The 18,998-nt window shown below is 40.6% G+C and overlaps 1 protein-coding gene across 2 annotated transcripts in view; it reads left to right on the top strand.

Moving 5' to 3' along the window:
- Nucleotides 1-3,003: 3,003 nt before the first annotated feature.
- LOC104588558 (RNA-binding NOB1-like protein) overlaps nt 3,004-18,998 on the top strand; it is a 31,148-nt gene continuing 15,153 nt past the window's right edge. Inside the window, exons 1-4 of one of the 2 annotated variants that reach the window (XM_088887828.1) lie at nt 3,004-3,027; nt 13,855-14,183; nt 15,167-16,295; nt 16,579-16,747. In XM_088887828.1, the coding sequence (XP_088743954.1) occupies nt 13,877-14,183; nt 15,167-16,295; nt 16,579-16,747 (1,605 nt within the window). In that variant the 5' untranslated portion in view covers nt 3,004-3,027; nt 13,855-13,876. Of the gene's footprint in view, nt 3,028-3,826; nt 4,238-13,854; nt 14,184-15,166; nt 16,296-16,578; nt 16,748-18,998 lie in introns of those variants that run through there. The other variant, XM_010246537.3, reaches the window with a different exon arrangement.

Genomic DNA, 18,998 nt, shown 5'->3' with positions numbered 1-18,998 from the left:
ATATTATGTTTTGCATATATTCTATTCTGCATATATTCTCTTCAACATATTTAGTTGATTGGATTGGATTTTTGCTAAATGCTTCAATGCTTAGGATTGTGTTTAATGTCGTTATGATTTACTTAAGTTTTCTTAAGCTGTATACTCTAGATGTTCAGTTCAGATTTGTGAATCTAATTGAATGATTACTAAAGTCGGTTTCTTGGATTGGAAAGGAGAAGGACCTAGAAGTTTAGTTTGCCGATTATGCTTTAATTAATTAGATAATTACTTATTTACGTTTGTTGGTATACCATGTGGTCCCCACTTATTGGACCCAGGAGAGGGGTGCCTAACCCCTTCCCTCTCCCATCTGAGACCTACCCAGATGGGTGTAGCCCTAGGCTTTGGAGTTACTATTAAATCGAACACGTTTTTTTATGTTGATTTTGGAGGTCTCATCACCTCCAATTTCGTATTTGATGTGTGGCGACTCCATTTCCAGTCCAAGTGGCAAGTGTGCCAGTTTTTCTGATGCTTACAGAGGCTGGACGAGGTGAGGTGCCCGATAGGAGGCCGCCCTCAAGGTAGCCGCCCAACTGAGAGCCTGGGGCACCATGGCCAGCACATGTCTCCGGACCCATTGACTATTGGCCTAGTCGGATCTAACAAAGTCAACTCCTCAGAGTCCAACAATAGCCGATGCACCAACCAGTCACTAAGGACCTCTCGACCCCCTAGTCGAAGAGGGAACGAATTTGCATAGTCTTGTAATCACTGCCGAGACCAAGAACATCATCACCGCCATCAACGAGAAAATTTGCGGGACGAAGGCAGGTGATCGGGCCACCACAGCCTCCCTTTGAGGGCTGAGGACCGACGCCGCGCCTCTCCCTCTTGCATCTCGGATCTCTGGGGCCTCCTGAATGACAAGCGGGCCAGAAGAAACAAACACGTGCCCGCGTCAGAATACTCAGTGTCAGCACCCGATTTTTGCTTGGTCCGCCGCCTGAACCTCCAATTTACCTCAAACACCCATTCAACCTCTCCGAAACACCAAAAAAAACAAAAATCCCAAATTTCACCCCAAGAGCCATTAGATGAACCATTGAACCTACCCAATACCTATCCAATGGCCCCGATCAACCCCCACTTACACCTCAACCATTAGATCAGACACAACCATCAGACCCATGATCTCCCGAAACACCTACCCATGAAATTTCAGCCCTAGATTCCCCTGTTACCCACTCATCAAACAAAAATTCCATTTCGACCTTTCTCGTTAACCTAAACATTTGGAACCCAGATTCCCTTGATCTTGACACATCCGAATAGATCAAACCACACCATTAAACTCTGGATACATCAAAACACTTGCCCATAAAGTTTCAACCCCAAATTCCCCTATTTGCCCTTTCATCAAACCAAGATTCCGTTATAAAACATCCTATTGGTTCAAATTCTTACGACCTTGACCCTCCAAAGACAGACCAAACCTCATCACTAGATCCCAGACACCCCAAATTCCCATTTGTGAAATCTCAGCCCAAAATATCCTTATTTTCCCTTCGGTTACAGAAAGATTATGTTTTAAGGCTCTGGATTGACTAGATTCCAAGTCCTTCCGATTTAGGCCCGTTTGACTCAACCTGACCTTACCAATCACTTCAGACCAATATTTTATATCATCAATTTATGTAATTGTATCATTAATTTCCAATATTTTATATTTTTATGGTAATTGTAAATGAGTATTTAAGATGTCACTTAACAATATTATTTTTTTCTTAAATTTCAGCATATTATTTAAATCCAACCTTTCAATATAATCATGATCTTACTGTGAATGAGGATTTATTGTCATCTATGAAAAAAGTCATTACAAAGCTGGAGCCAGATGAAACCAAAACTGCCCTTATCTTACAAGAGGTAAAAGTGTAATTGTGTAAGTTGATAAATTATATAATAATATATTTTGATAATATGATACTAATATCTGTTATTTTTAATTAAGTCAAAAATATTCCATGAAGCATTAAGTGGCTTTGCAGATCTTGTGGCCGTTAAAGCAAGAATAATAACTGACCTAGGTAAATTAAAATTTTAATATATTTTTTATTTTTCTATTCTTTAATTTTAAATTATATATATTGTTTTTTAGTTGAATGGTGGTTGATTTATGGCCAAGATGCCCTACATCTTCGTAAAATAGCAACAAGGGTATTATTACAAATGACTTATTCTAGTGGTTGTGAACGAAATTGGAGTACTTTCGACCTTATTCATACAAACAAGAGGAATTGTATATCATATGACACTTTAGAGAAGTTAGTATATGTCCATTGTAACATGAGATTGAGGGTTATATACCTTGTTAGAGATAGAATACATCCATAAGGTTATTTCAACACAATTAATCTTGATGATATATATGATGAAGAAGATCTAGTGATATCTTTGTTAAAAGATACTGAAAAAAGAAATAAAGGTCTTAGATGAACTAGGTAATCTTTCAATACCTAATCCCTATATTGCTAATCAAATGGGGATAAAATGTTGATGATCGGGTCAGAGAATAGACTGGCAATAGTGGGACTAGTAATGGTAATTTCTCAATATGGATATGAATCATATGACACAGGTTGTACAACTACAACTCTTAGAAGTACAATGACTTCTTAGATTTTTTGTGGTTTTGCTGGAAGATACAGATCAAATTATCAGACTTAACCTTATTGTCAACAATGTTGTATTAGGGAGCAATTTGAGCATTTCAGACAAATATATACAATGTCATACTCTAATAGAATGAGTTGGGGCAAATATTGCGCTTTGGTTAAAGATCAACACAATGTAGATATAAGCAATTATGAACTTGCAAGAAACTCCATATAATATTGAATTATTGGTTGTCATCACATGATTTCAGGTATATAAGTAAATAACTTATCAAATAATTAATTTTTATTATGATTTTAATATTTATTTATTAATTATTTTTGAATTGTGTGTTATATAGGTTATTAATGGACATCATTCATGAAGGTATGTTTTACACTTCTATTACTAAATGTTTTTTTTCTTTAATTTTAGACATTAATATTTTGTGTTGAATCATGTATTGGATTATTAAATATTGATGTGATTATAATTTAAAAAACATTGTTTAGATGTTTACATATGTTGAGTATGATGAAGTTTCTCATAAATTCTATTAAAATATATTAATTTAATGTATATATATATTATTAAAGCCTTATATTTAGTGTTACTGATGTATTTTTATGTTATATTGAAGATTTTATAGTGTTCCTGTGTGTGTATTTATACGTATCTTAATTTTTCTTCGATACGCATGCATCCAAAGCATATCTGGATACGTATCTTAAAATTGCCTTCCTGATACACTAGGCGTATTCGATACTTTGAACTTTGCCTCAAACTGTCCAAAAACCCTACATTGTGAAATTTGATCCAAAATTGCCTTTGTTTGCCCCTTGATCACACATAGATTCCGTTTCGAGACTCTAAATTAACTGAATCGATTCCTTTCTCGGTCTTCCCAATCTGGGCCCAATTGAGCTAATCCAATCCTGCCAATCAACTCAGAATGTCTGAAAACCCCACCCTTTAAATTTTCAGCCAAACATACACTCATTTACCCTTTCATCTAAAATGATTCTATATCATCGGCCAATCTCGCTGGTCCACACTTGCAAACCCCCCTTTGTGATCAGACCCATCTCAACCTTCCATTTTTGACCCAAAATCTCAGCCTTCCGTCTAAAACCCCGGTTTGATCACCCTTTGACCCGGTTTGACCGTACTTTTCTAAATTACAAAAATGCCCCTCGGATTCCCCAAAATTACGAATATGCTCCTGCCTCCCATAAGCTTTCATTCGCCCTAATCGGAAGAATTCAAAGGAAACCCACTGTTCTCATCTACCCCCTGTTCGAACGAAACCAGCGAGCGGCAGAGGTGGTAATCCAGAGTATCTTCGAAGCTAGACGATGAGCTGAACTCCTAGTAGCGGTGCTCTTTCATTCCCACCTATAGTTGAACCAACTGCAGCCGTGGATCTGTCTCCTCTCAATATCAGACTAAATCCCCAATATGATCGACGGTTTCTGAGTCATCATAAGCTTCTGCTCATACCCATCGATAGTTGTAGAAGATTCGAAGAGTGAGTAAAGTGATACAATCTTGATTCCTCCGTTTCGTCAAGTGATTCCAGGCCGAAATCCCCACTAAGGTAATTTTGCAGATTTTATATTTTATTGTCTTGTGATTTTATCTTTTGGTGTTACATTCGATTGTCGATTGACAGAGGTGGCAATGAGGTTCCGTAGAGCTATCCTCTGTAAATCTTTATTTTACCTACATTGATGCTGATAATGAGATCCCTGTAATCGTTTCTCTTTCTCTTTCTCTCTCTCTCTCTCTCTCCCTCTCTCTCTCTCTCTTTGTGTTCTGTCTTTAGATCCTGTTTTGAATGAAGACGTTAGCGATGCTTTAGCTCTGATGTTGTTTAGTGCTAGATTGCCTACTGTCGTGGTCGTAGTTGCTTTAATCTGTTATATTGCCGATGTTTGAACACCAATAATTGAGCTTGAAAGGCATTAAACGGTTCAGTCTCTCCGGGGCTGAGGTAGAAAGCTCAAGATCTTTAGGTCATTCAGGAACTCACGCGTTGCTGATAAAAAAAAACAATAAAAGCGATTTGATAATTAAGGAGAAAGAATTCAAAACATAAAAAAATATGGACATACAGGACGAAAAAGGTGACTAAATAGAGGGGATTTTCTTTCAATTTCGCGCTTGGTTATTGGTATCCCATGTGGGCCTCACCTATTGGACGGGGAGAGGGGTGCCTAACCCCTTCCCTCTTCCATCGGAGTCTTACCCGGATTGGTTAGACGGTGCGTTGGGCTATTAGAGTCACTATTGAGACAAAATGATTTTGATACCATTATCAGAGGTTCCATCACATCCTTTTCTTATTTGATGGGTGGCGACTCCAATTCCAGCCCAAGTGAGTCGTTTTTCCGACGCTCACACTCAGGGAACCTGACCGACCTGTACTGCGTTCGAGAGAACCAAGATGGGGCCCAAGCCCCCATTGACCAGAAGATTGTCAACCTACAGGCATAGCTCGGTGCCGTCAAGAATGAGCTCCGCTAGGTCAAAGAGTGCCGAGCCGACGCCTCGGCAAGCCAGAATCCCCCGTCTAGGAGGATGGACGCCTTCACCCCGGACATCATCTCAGAGACTCTCCTGCCCAGTGATTTAAGAGGCGCGCCTAGGCGCACAGGCAAGGCTCATTTCAGGGTATGCGCCTCGCCTAGGTCCTAGGCGCAACCCTTTCAAAAGGCACACCAGTAGCCCGTGTGCCTTTTGAAAATTTGACTGTTTTTTTGCTTTTTTTGAATGAAGTGGCTGGGCCGGGGTCTCCACCCCGGACCCCCAATTTGGTAATGTTGTTCATTCATTCATCCTAATAAAATGTATTCTTAAGAAGCAATTAAAATTATAAAATCATTATTTTTTGTGTGAAAACTAAGAATTTAAGACCTAATGTGGACTTGTTTGGGCTTGCCTCGAGGGGTGTGGCACAAAGGCGGCTTGTAGAATTAGGAATGTAATATGTTTTACATTACGTTAGCTACTTGAAGTGATGCAATTGAATGAAAAAAGAGAATAGAGGTTTTACATGTTTGAAAATGTTTATATGTTTGGTTTTATTTTTAAATTCTCATTTGAATATGCTTTACATCTTATGTTTATGTATTTTAATTTTAGATAATAGGTTTTTTAAAACATTATTTTAAAATTTAAGTTTATATTTTTTATTAATATTATGTTTAATATCTTTTGATTTTTTTTGAATTTTTTGGCATTTTTTTTGATATTTTAGCATTTTTGTATTTTTGCGCCTTGCTTAAAAAAGGCGTGCGCCTTGCCTTGCGCCTCAGGCGCAAATTGACCCTTGTGCTTTTTTGCGCTTTGCGCTTTTAAAACATTGCTCTCGCCGCACTTCAAAGTGCCAACGCTCAAGATATATGATGGAACGACCTACCTAGACGACCACCTGGAAAGTTTCAAGGCACTTATGCTCCTCTACGGATACTCCGACGCCCTGACGTGTCGGACTTTCTAGGCGACCTTCAAGGGGGCAGCCCGCCGATGGTTCTTCGGTCTCCCCCCTCGGTCCATTAGCTCCTGGGAACAATTTTCCAGTCTCTTCCTCACCCACTTCATCAGTAGTCGACGATGCCAGAAGAGCGTCGTCTCGCTAATGGCTGTTCGACAGAAGCGTGGCAGAGCCTACAGTCCTACATTGACCGCTTTAAGAAGGAGGAGCTCGAGGTCCGGGACCTCGACCCCATGGGTCTCCATGAACATAGCCATTAACGACCTCCTGTCGAGCTTGGCCCTCAAATGCTCAGTAGCCAAGACACTGCCAAGGTCCAAGGGGGAATTTTTGAAGAAAGCGCAAAAGTATATTGCCGCTGAGGAGGCCTTGGCCGGCGACCGCTAGGAGGGAGAGGCCGACCACCACCGCGAAGGCCCATAGAAGAAGAGAAGGAATGGAGATAGCCGCAATGACAACAACAACAACAACAACAAAGACAACAAGAAGCCACCGGCCACGACCATAGCTTACTGCAAATACACGACACTCAACTCCACTCGAACACAAATCCTCATGCAAGTAGGGAAGGAGGAGTGCGTGAAGTGGCTAGAGAAGATGAAGAGAAACCCCAAGAGGGGTAACCCAAAGAAGTACTGCAAGTATCACCGCAGCACCAACCATGATATCGAGGACTGTTATGAGTTGAAGAACGAAATCGAGTCCCTCATCTGCCGTGGCCATCTAAAGTACGTGGGGGACGAGGCCGACGCCTCGTCCTTGCAGCAACAACAACAACAACTAGCATACGTCATAGACGTCATCATCGGAGGCACAGCCTCGGCCTGCAAGGCCTACACCAGGCAGTTGAACATCTAGGGGCCAGCTCCAAGAAGCCAAAGTAGAATGAAGCCCTACAGACGAGGACTTGAAGGGGATCTCGGTCCCCCATGACGACGCGCTAGTAGTATTTGTCGTCGTCTCAAACTTTATGGTGAAGAGGATATTGGTGGATAGTGCCAGAACGCCTCTAGCCTGTCGATGTGCCACTCGTCGGCTTCTCCGTGAACGTGGTCAGACCGGAAGGAAGAATCGCCCTACTAGTCACGATAGAGATGGAACCTCGGTAGATAATGAGGATGAATGAGTTCCTAGTCGTGAAGATCGACTCCCCCTACAACGCCATCATTGGGAGGCCGACCCTCCACACGCTCAAGGCAGCCATCTCCTCTTACCACCTCTTCCTCAAGTTCCTCACCGAACACGGCGTCGAAGTCGTTCGGGGGGATCAACAAGTCGTCCGCTAGTGCTATGTGGCAGCATTAAAGGGCAAAAACAAAGAAGCCTTGCCACTGGAGGGCCTCGACCTCAGGGAGGAACAAGCGAGCCGAGGCCAACCGGTCGAATACCTTGTCTCAGTCCCCCTAGACAAGGCCGAGCCCGAAAGATCAGTTCGCGTCGGGCCCAACCTTCCCCAAAAAGCCTATTCAAACTGGTAAGTTTCCTTAAAACTAATGTTGACGTCTTTGCTTGGTCCGTCGCTGACATGCCTGGAATTGACCCTTCAGTCTTTAGTCACAGGTTGAGCTTGGACCCGAGCTCTTGGCTAATTCGGCAGAAAAAGAGGAACTTTGCATCAGAGTGATGGAAGGCTACAGGAGAGGAAGTTGACAAGCTACATGACATCGGCTTCATTTGATAGGTACATTACTCTAACTGGTTGTCCAATGTGGTTTATGGTAAAGAAAGCTAACGGGAAATGCCAGATCTGTATTGACTTCATAGACCTCAACCGAGCCTGTCCAAAAGATGGTTTTCCTTTGCCGAGGATAGACTACCTCGTCGACGCCACCGCAGGGTTTGAGCTACTAAGCTTCATGGATGCCTACGCACAACCCAGTCGGTTTGATGCTTGTCTTGCCTACAAACATGGTGTTACGACTCGTCTTGCGCACGACCCGGACCCGGAGCTCGTCTCAGGCATGACTTTGACCTGCCAACGCGAGAACCCGTGGCGCACACGGTTCGCGCTCGCCACCTAAATCCGTCCCTCTCACGGGTTACGGTTAGAACCCGTAGCGTGGACGACCTGCGCCCGCCACCGAAATTCGCCCCCCTCACAGGTTACGGTTTGTTAGCAGCGAGACCCGTTCTACATACGACTAAGTCACAACCTCTTGTCTCCAAGTGTTACCCTCGGCGACCCTAGTTGAGGCCGACGCCTCACACAAACTCACCTTGGAATCAGTAAGAAGCACGACCGGGGGGCAAGGACCCGAGCTCCTGGGCACTGAGGCTTGGGATGATTGCCTCGGACAACAGAAGCCACTTGCAGCATCCCTCGAAGAGAAGAACGAAGACCGAGTCGACGCCACAACAAGAAACGATGAGTGCGTCCTAACAAGCCGAGGCCCTCGACAAAGGAAGCCCTTCGGCGCTTCCTAGAAAAGACAAGGCATTCCCCTCAGCCAAGGCCTCCGTCAGACAGGCCCAGCAATGCCTCCTAGCATAGATGACGCACTCTCTTCGGCCAAAGCCGAGGTCCTCAACTTAGACCTCTTCCACGGCCTCGAGAGTGGGGGACAAATGATGTAGGCGCACATGGCTTGAACCAATAGCACGTGCACACGCGCAGGCGGTGGCACCCAAGGTAGACCCAATGAGGGTGCGCAAAGTAGAGGTAGGTGCGCTACCGGGGACCAATGATGCGGTCGCACGTGGCGGCCTCGAATGACCACGCTCCTCAAGAAATGACCGCATCCTGATCGTTCGAGCTCACCTACCTCCAAGTGACCTCAAGTATAATTAGGGGCAACCCTCTCAAGGTAAACATCTGGAATCTAGACTTAGACTGCTAAGAACTCTCCAGTTTCCTTTGTGGCCTCGTCTGAGTGCTCACACTTCAGGCCTCGTCCACCTGGTGTTGCACCCGTACTAACTTGACCGTCGGAGTTCCCGCCTCGGGTTGGCACCCGGGGCCTTTGACATTCTCTCTCCCCGTAGGTCCGACCTACCAGTCTTCGGCCACAATAGACCTCGGACTCCTCAGCCAGCCCTTGGCTTGAAGCGAAATTGCAATGTTGCCCTTAGCCTATTCTGACCAGCAACACAACAAGATACTTATAATGGGTACAAAATCCTTCAACCATTGTCGTTGGAGGTAGGCCAAAGGGTATTTACAAATTCCAAATTGAAACAACAAGGGGTATTTACAATTTCTAAATCTTTACAAAATTTTGTATTAAATCAGGTATTTTATCTCTGATTTCCAAATGCTCTCGTTTCCTTATGGGGGCAGTAGTCTTTACTGTCCATGAGTGAATCCAAAATGGTCCTTCAAGTCCCAACTGTAAAAAAAACCCCAAACCCAAATCATCCACAAAATTATAGAACAAAGAAGTCCCGCACCTTGAATCTCTATTAAACAACTTTCATAGGTTGAATCTCTACTGAACGAGTTTGTAGCTTGAATAAAGAAGAACGAGTGTCGTCTGAAAAAGTTTTGTAGCTTGAATAGAGAAGAAGAATGAGTGCCTTCTTTTGAAAAAAGATTTGTAGTTTGAATAGAGAAGAAGAATGAGTGTCGTTGTCTGTTCGTGTTGTATTTATCTTGTCTTCGACTGAATAAAGCATTGGAGTTTGGATTTGGACTCTACACTTGCAATCGTATGTGACTATTACTGTGAGAGCTGAGAGGTGGAGAGTTTGAGAGATGAGAAGCTTGATCGAATGAGGGTTTTTCGGATTTCCCTCTCTTTGTTAATTGAGACAAAACCATCTTGTAGGGGGTACCATGATTGTAATTTGTACCTCAAGCGGAATTCATTAAAATAGTATAATATATATATATATATATAAATTTAAATATATACTTAATATATATAAGCCCTAAAGCTCCCGAGCCTAACAAGCGAATTTCAAAATGTTCGAGTTTGGCTTGATTTACATATGAATTGTATGTAAAGCTCAAATTCGGCTCGAAGCTTGATTTGGGCTTAGCCGAGCCAAGCTTTTTCACAAGCCGAACTCGAGCAGCTCGTGAATAGCTCGACTCGTGTCTACCTGTAGCAAGGAGAGAGGAGCGTGTCAAGGCACAAAAATAGAGAAACATCACAAGAAACTTACGGGCCTCATGGTTAAGAGAATTTGGCTGAAGTACAAAAAAAATTAAATAACCCAGAAGCATCAGTATACTTGGCAAATGTCGAAGCTCCAAATAAACCAACGGTAATACATTCATTTACAAAATTGAGGGAATAAATCCAAAGAAAAACCCTTTCTCGATAAACCTAAAAAACGAAAGCTAAGAACCGTCAATATAATTGGCAATGTCTGCCAGACCGTCAATGAAAAGGGTTCGTAGAGATTAAGAACCAAAAAAAAAAATACCAGAGAAATAGGGGAAGAAAAACTACACAACCAAAAGAATCAATTAGTTTTATTGACCTGTCCGCCATTGATGAGTTTTCAAGCTTTTGCCTTCAATTCCACAATGAAAGATGAAATAAACCCACGTTAGAGAGAAACCACACTCTAGGGCTGAAACCATTGGGTTGCTAGAGAAAAACCCTCTAATATTCTACCGGAGAGCGAGAAAAAGTTGCAAAACCCTAGACTTTTCTAGACTTTGATTGATTGAGCAAGCGGATTATTGAACGGACTTTGAGGCTTTGAACTACATCTGATTTGGTCCACCAATGTACTGGACGATGAAATTTTGGATCAGTCCAATCCGATGCAACAATTTGAACCGTTCAAACTGGTTCAATTGGTTACGGTTCGGATGGGTTCCAATCCAAACTCGGTCCATTGATGGCCCTACCCAGCTACCCTCCACCCAATCCCACCCGACCTTAATGGGTCACCCGCTCCATATTCACCTACCACTAGCATGGTCCTGCATTGATGATTGGATGGGCATGAGTGGGTTTCAACATGGGTGGGTCGAATGGATTGGGTGTTGAAACCCACCCACATTGACCCACCCACGTGGGTGGGTCAAATGGATGATTGGGTTTCAACCCAACCCATTTGACCCACCCACCGACCCATGTTGAAACCCACTCATGCCCATCCAATTATCCATGCAGGACCATGCTAGTGGTAGGTGAACATGGAGCAGGTGGCCCATTAGGGTGGGGTGGGATTGGGTGGAGGGTAGCTGGGTAGGGCCGTCAATCGATCGAGTTTGGATTGGAACCCATCCGAACCGTAACCAATTGAACCGGTTTGAACGGTTCGAATTGTTGCATCGGATTGCACTGATTCGAAATTTCATCCTTAGTACATTGGTGGACCAAATCGGATGTAGTCCAAAGCCTCAAAGTCCGTTCAATAATCCGCTCGCTCAATCGATCGAAGTCTAGGTTTTGCAACTTTTTCTCACTCTCCTGTAGCATATCAGAGGGTTTTTCTCTGGCAACCCAATGGTTTCAGCCCTAGAGTGTGGTTTCTCTCTCACGTGGGTTTATTTCATCTTTCATTGTGGGATTGAAGGCAAAAGCTTGAAAACTCATCAATGGCGGACAGGTTAGTAAAACTAATCGATTTTTTTGGTTGTGTAGTTTTTCTTCCCCTATTTCTCAGTTTTTTTTTTTTTTGGTTCTTAATCTCTACGAACCCTTTTCATTGGCGGTCTGGCGGACATTGCCAATTATATTGACGGTTCTTAGCTTTCGTTTTTTGAGTTTATCGAGGAAGGCTTTTTCTTTGGATTTATTCCCTCAATTTTATAAATGAATGTATTATCGTTGGTTTATTTGGAGCTTTGACATTTGCCAACTATACTGATGCTTCTGGGTTATTTAATTTTTTTTGTACTACAGTCAAATTCTCTTAACCATGATGCCCGTAAGTTTCTTGTGCTGTTTCTCTATTTCTGTGCCTTGACACGCTCCTCTCTCCCTGCTTCCCCTGATGCTGATGGGCTGGTGAGAATCAGTTTGAAGAAGATAGCCTTAGATGAAAACAGTTTATCTATTGCAAGAACCATTTACAAAAAGGGCAAGCATGCTTTCTAGAAAAAAATGTTTGCGGTAATTTGGGTGACTCAGATGTAGGTAGACTGTCCCCCAAAGAATTATTTGATCTGCCATAGTTTGGCCAGTTCAGATGCGGATATTGTATTTCTGAATAATTACTTGAATTCCCGATATTTTGGAGAGATTGGTATTGATATTGGTAATGCTGTTTTTGCAATAATTGGATTTTAGTTCGACTGAACTGTGATTTATTTCATGGTTTCTACTTTTGAAGTTTCCCTTATATTATGAAGTTTCAGAACTATAAAGTATAAATTACGAAGTTTCTCTTGTATTATGTGTATGAAGTTTGATATTAAGTGGGCAACCATTACTTGCAGTTTGTTCATTGAATTTAGACCATCAGTTCTGCAATCAAGAGAAATGTAGTTTGGACTGATTGAATCTAGTTTTGTGTTTTTTGTAAAATTTCTAATATATTTTTATAGTTTTTTATATTTTTTGAGTTTTTCATGTAAATTTTTAAAGTTTTATTCAGTTTGCATTTCAATTGGACCAATTTGGACTCGGTTTGTATGAGTTCAGACTGGATTGGATCCAGTCCATTTGTAAATGGGCCCATGTTGGATCAGATCAGATTGGACCAAATCCAGTCCAATTAACACCCCTTACTCGAGGGTGCCCATTAGGGTCAGGGTGGGTTGGGTTGGATCGAGGATTTATTAGTGAGGGCCTTTTTTAGGGTTGAAAGTTAAAACTCCAAACTTTGAAGGTTTCTCCTCGGACTCTCTGTGACAGTGAGGTTAGACCCACAAAACTCTCTTCATCTCCTCTCTGTTTACGGGTTGTTCAAATCGCCAAAACAAGCTTCAACATTGTTGTTGACTAGCTTCTCACCCTTGTTTCTCGTTGCCATCTTTCTTATCACCACCAATCTTACCATTGTTTCTCGCTGCCACCAATCTCGCCTCTGATTGGAGCTCCACATCCCTGATTGGTTCCACCAATCTCACCAAAGCAATGATGCTGTTTCTTGCTGCTGCTCGAAACTAAGGGACGAAGCTTCTTTTATTGTTTATGAAAAATGAAGTCTGGTCTGGAACTCGGTTCATCTGTACCAAATAAATGCTGAATATTATGTCCCTCCAAATTCCCAAGTTGTCAATTCCTCTTTCAGTCTTCTCCTCCTGGATACATTGGACCCCAATCAAGGCTGAATATTCTTTCGCAGTCTTCCAGTCATCCTTTTCCAGTTGTCAAGGCTGAATATTATTTCCCATCCATCTGCGTCCATTCTGGAATGTCACAGGAAGAAAAGTTAGGAACAACATTTTTTTTTGAACTTTATATTTATGGCATGCTCAATAAAAGCTTTTTCAGTTACTGATAAAAAACAATGTTGTTGGAACTCTCCTCAATTTCAAAAATTAAGTACAATGATTCAAAGAATTATTGGTTTTGTTAGTTCCTTATCATTTAAAAAATGTTTTGTATTAAGAAAAATGAATGAACAACAATCTTCCACTTTGTTAAAACAGTAGTAAGCCTATCAGTAGTTAACATCAGTTGGTTTTTATTTCAAAGCCTTGATGCTATATGACTAGATCATCCTAATAGGTTTTCATGAAAACAATCAAGTCCCAATAACCAAGTGCAATAATATTACCACTTGAATGCCCATGCATTTTATCTTTTCAATCAAATGGGGACAACTCTAGCTCTTCTTATAACTCAATTGTTTCGATGTCTCTTGTTTAGCATTTATAATTCTGGTGCAACAATGGATGTTCCTTCACCAACCCCTGGTTGGAGCAACATCGTTAAGAAACCACCACGTCCAACACAGCAAGAAAGTGCAGTGAACCGGGTTTTTGAGAGTTGTAAATCAAGTAAAGGGATCGCTGTTGCTGTTGTTGATGCCAATGCTTTGATTCAAGGTGGAGAGAAGCTGGCCCACATTGCTGATAAGTTTGTTTCAGTGAGTGAAGTCATGGAGGAGGTGCGAGATCCAGTCTCTCGACACCAGCTCACTTTTGTACCTTTTACAGTGGAGACCATGGAGCCTTCGCCTGAAGCATTAAAGAAAGGTTCATCACATGTTTTAATTTTTATTTTTAACTCCTTTTTGAATTAATTATGATAGAACACAATAATTAGTTTTGGTGCAATGTTTTGTATTAACAATGGTGTACCTTCTTGATGGTAATTTTTACAAGCCCGCTATTTGATGATATTTTGCTTCTAATGCTGAAAACATGCAGAGTAGCTAGAATTGTCATCCACTAACTCTTGTCGGTCTTCACCAAGTGGTATCCATAGCCAAATTGATGATTGGATGACCTCATTACCATTGTCATCATGTTAGCATAGCATTTCAGTGGGTCATTGGAATGATGTTTACTTTCATCACATTGGATCTTTGGATCAAGTCCTGCTTTCGCTTGTATTATCCATGGTTCATCAAGATATGCTAGGTGTTGATAGAAGAGAATACACCTGAAGATATAATGGATGCATTCATTATATTTTGTCAAGACTTGGCTTAAGAATTTTCTTTGTAATGCTATTGCATTGTGTGCCAATAAGGTTGAATATATTCCACATTTAAGTACATGTCATGAGTTTATCTCATCTGATATTACAAGTGCGGGGTTCAATATTATATTAATTAAAGGGCATACCTGTGAAAAAAATTCTGACAAAAGGAAAGAGTTATAGATTATGTGGTGTTTTCATAGTATTGTTATTTTGATTTCTGTGGAGTGAAATTTCTTTTATCTTTAACTTTTAGTTGATTTTCTTGTTCATTTTGATGTATCTGCATCCCAAAAAAGTGGTAGAGAAATGCTGATAAAAAAAAGTGGTAGCGAAATGTTTTTATAGAACCTCTCGTCATAGTTTCTTATAGGACGTATACCTCTCAAGGATTAGCGAAGTAATTTTTCAAAGTTGTGATTCAAGTGATGCAAGTGATTGACTTTGCCTTTTTTTTGCTAAATATTTTATGACTAAGTCATGTATTGCTTGGTAATGGAGACACTTATGCAGTTAATATGTTTTTACTTGTCAGTTATCAGCTTTGCCAGGGCAACTGGTGATCTACATACTCTTTCAGATGTTGATCTAAAACTTATTGCACTGACTTATACATTGGAAGCTCAGATCCATGGGATAAAGCATCTCAGGGACAATCCTCCACCAATCCATATAGTAAATGTAAAAAGGCTTGCTGAGAAAGAGATGCCTGGATGGGGCTCTAATGTTCCTAACTTGGAAGAATGGGAGGCTTTGGAACATGCAGTTGATACTGAAGGAAACCATAATTCGAGAATCCTCCCTTTGAAAGACTTGAACTTGAATACCATCCCAGACAATGTCCAGCTTAATTGTGAAGATGCTTCAACAGAAAATGGTGGTGAATCTCACTGTGATGATCAGGATGATGTTAATCATAGTTCAAAGGAACCTAGAAGATATATGCATACAAAGAAAGAGATAAAAATTGAAGGGAAGAAGATGGTAGCCAATGGAATTGATGCTTCTCAGGGACAATTTGATGATAATTCTAATAATTGGCTGCCTGCTGTGAGTCGCAGTACTCACAGAAGGTATCTCAGAAGAAAAGCTAGACGTGAATTGACCGAGGCATCATTGGAAAAAGAAGATTACCCAGATGTAGAGACTGATGTGAAAAATAATGTTGAGGAGACTAGATCGCATGGTCTAAATAACAGTTCTGAAGGAATGCAAACCATTAATGTGATTTCAGTAGATGTAACTACTGAAGAGAAGTATGATGATAATGATCTTTCTTCCATCTTAAAGCAAATGAGACTGGAAGCAGATCCATTGGAGATTCTGCAAGAAGATGAGGAGCAGATCTTGTTTTCTGTGGAGCAGGGCACTTGTGATCCTGTGGCAGTTGAAGCTATATCTAATAATACAAATACTGCTGCTGAAAGAAATGTTGAAATATGTAAAGAAGCATCAAAACAGATGGAGATTTCAAGTCAGACCACTGAAACTATTGATGCATCATCTGTTGATGACAACAGTAGTGAACAAAGTTGGATGTTACGGTCACTATCAGAGTCAACTGTGGCATGTTTGACAAGTGATTTTGCAATGCAGAATGTTATTCTACAGATCGGTCTACGTCTCTGTACACCTAGTGGAATGCAGATTCACGAACTGCATAGGTATATCTCTTCTGTGTGCAGATTGAGTGTTTCCTGCTGCTCAATTTTGGTTTCTTTCAGAACATATTCTAGTTCTTGTGCTTTCCAATTATTTTTTTGGTGGCGATTACATGCTTTTTAAAAGACCAAGTATTCATTTAGGCATGACATCGGTCCATGACACCTACGGAATCATGCATTCAAATTTGGTTTTTATAAGAGGCTGAAACATTCAATGCTACATTAGTTGGATGTTACTAAAGGGGTAAGTGTGCTCATTTTCTCAAGATATTTCTTTGTTCAGGTGGATTTTAAAATGCCATGCCTGCAATAAAGTGACTGCTGAGATTGGGAGGATTTTTTGTCCAAAATGTGGTAATGGTGGGACTTTACGCAAAGTAGCCGTTACAGTTGGTGAAAATGGGGTCATTCTAGCAGCTCGTCGACCACGTATAACCCTTAGGGGTACAAAAGTAAGTAGTTGAAACGTTTGTTCTTTTTTTAGCATTTTGCAAGAATCATATTGCCTCTTTAAGTTAACAAGTAATGGCAACAATACTTCTTAGCTCCCCCCATTCCCAGTTTTTTTGTGCCTTAGATAAACTCCGTTTTGATTTGCTTTGTTTCAGTTTTTTTTTTTTTTTCTTTTTTTTTTTTTTTTTTTTCTTTTTGTCCCCTATCCCACGAAAAAATACATATAATAAAATAAAAACCTTTGTTTTTCATGTTTTGTTGTTATTTCCATATTATTTGATCATCAAATGTTGCACATGTATGTTGATGTACATAAAAGGGGGAAAAGGAGTACAGTGAAGCATGAAAGATAAATAAAACTTGGAGAAAAATTCACTTTGAAAGCAATGTCACCAAGCGACATTGCCAATCCAGCACCCATGGACTCAAAATGACCTCAACCTCTATAATAAATTGTTGGGTCATACCCTAATAACGAGAGGTGAGCTGTGTTACTACCACAAGCCAAGCCCACTTCAACAGGGTCCATCAGCCCATTAACTCCAGCAGAAGTAATGGCATTTAAGTTGGGTCTTTTGGTCACTAGCAAAGGAGTTCGGTATCTGAATTTTGGAACTGATACATCACCCAGTCCATCAATGAGAACAATGCCACTTTCCTTTTGGGCTGTTGAGGGTTGCCCATGTTTATTTCTAGTCTTTCTTTCAACCCCTTTTAGTGAAAATGTGCTAGAAATAACCAAAATGATGAACTTTCCTCAGGTTGATTTCTCCATGTAGCATCATCTAAGCCCTGCTATCAACAATAGTAAGAATAAAAAGACTAAAGTGAACATGATCCTTCTAGATATATAAAAATTTGGGTTTGGATGTGGTAGAGTGGCTCACAGGCTTTGTAGCAGAAGCAAGCACAAAAGGAAAGGAGAGAAACTAGAAAGAGTTCATCACAAAGGTGGGAAGAAGATATGTGATGGAATGCAGAAAAAATCATAAAGGTTCCTTCATAGGTGTTTCAGAGTTTTTTGACAAGAACAGGAAGCAACTGGTTTGTCTTCCTGAAGGAAGAAAGAGCTGGGGGTTGATTGAGATAGTGAAGGTTCTAAGAGAGTTTTTATCAATAGTTATTTTTACCCTTATAATTCATATTTCTCATTCAGCAATGATTTCTTGAATCTGAATTTGTTTAATTAATGTAGTGCTTAGTGATAGGATATTAGTATTGAGTTCCATACTAATATGTAGTCATCCACTATATGAGGAACTTTTTCCCTTTTATTAGAGAAAATCCACTTTAGCTCCCAGAATAGATTATCCATGTGAGAGTAAAACAAATTTAAGAGCAAGTTTCAGCCACAAAGTTCTAGGCAATTTGTAGGTTAGGTCTCTATGCTAACAACATGAATCTATTTTAGTCCCTACAATATAGAAAAACAGAGAAAAGAATTATTTACCTCCTAAAATAGAGGATTTTTAAAAAAGGAAGATGGTGGTAGATAATTTATGTGAAGTGAATTCTTTTAGCATCAACAATCAGTGCCAAACAATAAATGTCATGTAAAATCCTGCTACAGCTACCAAGGTTCTTTTAGGCAATCCATCTGATTCTCCTTTAACATCAACTATGCTGTAGAGAACTAATTATCACTTTTTAACATATATCTTTATGTCATATTAGGTTGTGTTTGGACTATTTCTGTTTTTATCTGAAGTGTTTTCAGTTGATCAAAACAAACTGCCTGTAAACTGTTATTTGAGCCTTTTTTATACTTGAATGAGGAATACAAAATACCAAACTTCACTTACATAGTTAAATTGTTAACCTTTCAACATGAAGATGTATATGTACTGTACATATCCTTTTTGATGTGAAAGCACAAAACAACAGTACCAAATCAGACTTTTTTTGTGTGTTAGAGAGACCTAAGGGGATGCCCGTCTGAAGACCACCCTCTCCACCCTATCCTGTCCATCTGAAGAAAATCCCTCCTAACTCCTGCCTGTTTGAAGACCATCCTCTCCATCTCCATGGAACTTCCTGACCATCACCATTTAGCAGAAGATTAAAGTAAGATTTGGTTGAAAAGTCTCCATATTTTGAACCAAGCCACCATTAGGCATTATGTGATTGAGCTTCTCCGGCAGTGGCGTTAGCTCTTCAGCCTCCCAATAAAAAATGTTTCTTCTCAATCTAGATGCCCACTCTGCTGCTTGCCATCCAATAAAGTCATTACCATTCTTTCAGCATTGCTTC

The sequence above is a fragment of the Nelumbo nucifera genome, chromosome 5 (genome assembly GCF_055504915.1).
Source record: "Nelumbo nucifera cultivar China Antique chromosome 5, China Antique-T2T, whole genome shotgun sequence".
Classification (NCBI taxonomy): domain Eukaryota; kingdom Viridiplantae; phylum Streptophyta; class Magnoliopsida; order Proteales; family Nelumbonaceae; genus Nelumbo; species Nelumbo nucifera.
Note: the sequence above shows the minus strand (reverse complement) of the source record. Positions and strands in the feature narration are given on the sequence as shown.